At 33.7% G+C, this 4,370-nt stretch overlaps 1 protein-coding gene across 1 annotated transcript; it reads right to left on the reverse strand.

Annotated features, from left to right (window-relative positions):
* Window positions 1–1,699: 1,699 nt before the first annotated feature.
* LOC111508146 (uncharacterized) lies at window positions 1,700–4,370 on the reverse strand. Its single transcript, XM_023163570.2, has 2 exons — window positions 3,835–4,370; window positions 1,700–3,030 (listed from the first exon to the last, which is right to left on the reverse strand). The coding sequence occupies exons 1-2, from the start codon at window positions 4,271–4,273 to the stop codon at window positions 1,772–1,774; spliced, it is 1,698 nt and encodes a 565-aa protein (XP_023019338.2). The 5' UTR covers window positions 4,274–4,370; the 3' UTR covers window positions 1,700–1,771.

Genomic DNA, 4,370 nt, shown 5'->3' on the forward strand with positions numbered 1-4,370 from the left:
ACCATGGACGTGAAATAAAAATTTGTTATGTCCATGACAAAGACAATTACGAATTTTGGAATTATATATCTCTGTGACTTTTGATTCTCGCCATAAGAGGACGCTGAGGGGCTTGAGGTCAGCTGTCATGGTTCTGTGAATGAATTGTTTTTTGCGTCCGATATGCAATTCGGCAAGAATATGTTTATAAAAAATTATGAGAAATGAGAAGTAAAACTCTCATGTTTTTAAACCACTTGTATTTGTAACTATATCTCTTTTTTCGTAGATATTTTATGATGAGCATCAATTTTTATGAACTCTGTGGTAAAAAATAAAAATGGATAATTCTATGATTTCCTTTTATAATCCCAAAATTTCTTTTCCATATATTGAGCTCCATTCATGTGATATCAAACGAACGAACTGATAGTTACAAAATATATTTTCTTTTTCAAGTCATTTACAAATGATAGAAAGTTTGAAATTTGGGTCATATAAAGCTAACAAAACATCATAATTTGGAAGATCGATTGCAAAGAGTAATTTTGTTCGCCTATAGATAGATCGGAGCCACACATTATGAGTGCCCGTTTTCCTTTGGAGCAGAATTGTTAATATATAGTATTAACGTTATATAATGAGGGATATTATCGGCGTGGCCGTCAGAGAGCGTCAAATATTTGAACAGCTATGTATGAGAGATGGATGTTGTTTAGGCTTATTCTAGGAAATATAAATTCGTTTTGCGAGGTTTCGGCATATAAATTAGGTATCAATGCTACCTAATCCGTGTGTAGCTCCAATCACAAATTTTCAAATGATAAACATATCCTTGCCAAATGGCACAATTTCCATAGATTCAAAAACGTTACAAGTACCTATACCATTCATAACCACCTATTAGGATACATAAGAAATCAGCTCTGACTAGGCCCTAATATCGCTGATCTCAAACCTGCCTTCCTAATAAGATTTCTTAACTCTTTGTCGCATAATTCAAATAAATTCATTTTATCCATATGTAAATAACGAATTAACCACGAGAACTGTCCTCACTTCCCTCAGATTCAACGCCCTCTTACGGCAAGAACTTTCGTGGTTGCCTCATTGACAGTTGAAAGGTAAATTACAATAAAAAAAAACGGCCAAATGAAATTAATAATAAATAATAGGTGAGAAGTGAACAATGTCAAATACGGTTAGAAGCAGTGCTGCTGTTAAGGTACTATTGTACCGCATTCGCTACTATTCCATGATTTTGATACGAAGGTATTACCCGGATCAATATGTAGATTATTCGGTACTATTTACTATGATCTCAATTTTTTTACATATTTACGTTGACTCCCATCGAGTACAATAAAAAAATAACAACAATGTGTGGCAACAATGCAATGGGGAATGTTCTTCTTGACGAAAATCAAGTATTTTTCATGAAAGAGCTTTAAAACAACGCATTCGTTCCTACTTGTGTCAAAATTGCGAGCTGTCAACATAACTCTACATTATTTAATTTTGTGTTAGGTCTGTGAACTGTGGTTCTGTCATCTGTCAGTCAGTGACCAGAACAGCTTAGAAGTACATCAGCCACATCACGGAAGACTAAATGATTTTTCTATAGAAACAGTGAAAAAGCTGAAATAGTTTGTAAATAGGCCTTCTCTCTTAAAATGTACGCTTTTTGTCATTTTCAAAGTGAAATAAAAAAAAAGAAAGATTTGTTGAAAATTGATATGCATTTTATTTAAAAGAAAATTCTGCAGGAACCTATTGAAAAATCTCACTTCTCTCACGTTGAATCGTGAAGTTCCTCAACAACTGTTTTTTCTTTCGAATGAGCCCTGAGATGAGCTTTTAAACTAGTTCTATGTTTGATCAACTTGTGGCATATTTCACACTGAAACCTTTCCTCTGTATGCATATTCTGATGCATTCTCAAGGCTTCTTTGTGTTTGAATGATTTTGAGCAGATGTCACACTGGAATAATTTTTCTTCCACATGATTCTTCCGATGAACCCTCAACGCAATATCGTGTTTGAATGATTTCGAGCAGACGCCACAATGAAATAGTTTTTCTGTTCTATGAATCATCTCATGCCTTGTCAATAATCTTTTCTCTCTGAAAGATTTCGAACACACTCTACAACAAAATGATTTATCTTGTTCTATATCATGTTTTTTTGCATGTTCCTTCAAATACATGTTCTGGGAGAAAGATTTCAAACAAACTGTGCAACTGAATGGCTTCTCTTCTGTGTGAGTTCTCTCGTGTTTTTTCAAAGCACACTTGTAACTGAACGATTTTGGGCAAAAACTACAAATGAATGGTTTCTCTCCTGTATGGACTCTCATATGCTCCTTCAAATGACCATTGTTTTTGAAGCGTTTGGAACAAATTTCACAAAATAGCCCTTTTCTAGATTGAGCTGCCTCAAGATGGATCGATGAAGTTTCACATGATGTTTTCTCTTTCTCATGCAATAATTCCATATGGTCTCTCAAAGTTCTCTTATATTTGAAATATTTAGAACACAATTGGCACTGAAATGGTTTTTCAACTTTGTGACTCTTCATATGATCTCTTAAATTGTAAATATTTATAAATACTTTATTGCAGATTTCACAAGAAACCGATGTTTCTCCTGCATGAAATCTCCTGTGAAAATCCATGGTTTTTTTGAGTTTGAAATACTTTGAACAGACTTCGCAATAGAATGGCTTTTCTTCCGAATGACTTCTCATATGCAACTTCAAACTATAGTTGCTGTCGAAAACTTTTTTACAGATCTTGCAAGTGAATAACGTATCTTCTAAATGCAGACTTTCATGAAGTTTCAAGGAGGTCTCTTGTTTGAAATACCTTGAACAGAATTGACAAAAAAAAGATTTTTCCTCTGAATGACTCCTCATATGCAGCTTTAAATTCTGCTTGTGTTCAAAAACTTTTTCACATATTTTGCAAGTCCTTTCGCTCTCGCATACTGCCAATGAGGTTTTTTCACAGGTTACTTCCTCCCCAAACTTTGGTTCACCTTTTATTTTGGAAACTGCAATGAAAAAAAAAAATAACAAGTAATGAAATGTAACACTTTTCCCACACACATGAACTGTGATATATTTCTCAACGAAGTTTGTGTCATCTGATAATCTAAATTGATTCCTTTTATTGATTTTATTCCTAAGTCTGTCTAAACATTTTTTTATTCCAACAACTGAAGTTTAATTTCTCATTTATTTTATAAATTTTATTTCACGGGGTTCCCTTTTTTCTCTTGTCTTTCTGTTAAATAAATAGCCAGTTCGGTTTTTAATAAGAAAAGAACACCCACAATGCTATCTTTTCTTTGTTATACAATGTTTATGGAAATAATAATGAAAAAGAGTCATCAGCAGTAGTGTTATATGGCTTTGCTAAAGCCTTAGACTATTTATGTCAAATACTGCTGAAAAAACTCTATCCCTATGCTCTTAAAGGGTTCGAGAATTATCTCACAGGAAGAAGTCAGATTGTGAAAACCTCATCATCCTCATTAGAAGGCGAAATTAAAAATGGCCTACCACAAGGATCAATACTGTGACTGATACTTTTCTTGTTATACATAAACGATATAACATCTATTGATATAGAAGGAAAGTTTACTTTATTCGCAGAAATGAATAGCGGCAATTTACTAGTCAATGTTGAAAAACACACAGGAAAATGTTTATGAATGGACAATCTGAGAAGAGAATTGAAAATCTGCATCCAGAAAGCAAGGATCGGCTTAGAATGGTTTCAGGGCACTGTCCATTGGGAGGCCATTTGAACAAAGGTGAATGGATAGCTCATTATAATATTTTCAAAATATTACCTGCATTAGGGCCACATTCTTGGACTAGATCCTCACAATTTATATATTCTGGTTTCGATTCCTGTTCTTCTTGGCAAAAGCAACTGAAGCCATCAATTGTATAATTAGTGGCGTCTGTTTTAGTATTTAATTTTCCGTTACACACATCACAAATTTCAGATTTCACCGAGGTATTTTCATCATTTTCGGTTTTTAAACTTTCAAGGTAAACATCAACTTCTTCCTCATCTTCTTTTATCAGTTTCCTACCGCATACATTTTCCTGATTCTCGGTGCAGGTTTCATCATTCTGCTTTTGAAAACTTTGATCCAAACATTTTGTGTCACTAGTAGAATCTACTTCATTTTGTCCAATTTCCTCTGTTCCAAAGGCTTCGGTTAAATCGTTATAGACGACTTCCTGTTTGATTTTGCTCATTTCGAATTCCCCTATATCCATTATAAAATCCTTTATATTTTAGACGGACACAAAAAATCTTCAAGAGAAATAATAACAATTACATATGACATATAACATAACCTCCAGTGACAGTGAC

Source organism: Leptinotarsa decemlineata, unplaced genomic scaffold (assembly GCF_025532065.1).
Source record: "Leptinotarsa decemlineata unplaced genomic scaffold, Ldec_3_MD MMD2_tig00026307_RagTag_RagTag, whole genome shotgun sequence".
Taxonomy (NCBI): Eukaryota; Metazoa; Arthropoda; class Insecta; order Coleoptera; family Chrysomelidae; genus Leptinotarsa; species Leptinotarsa decemlineata.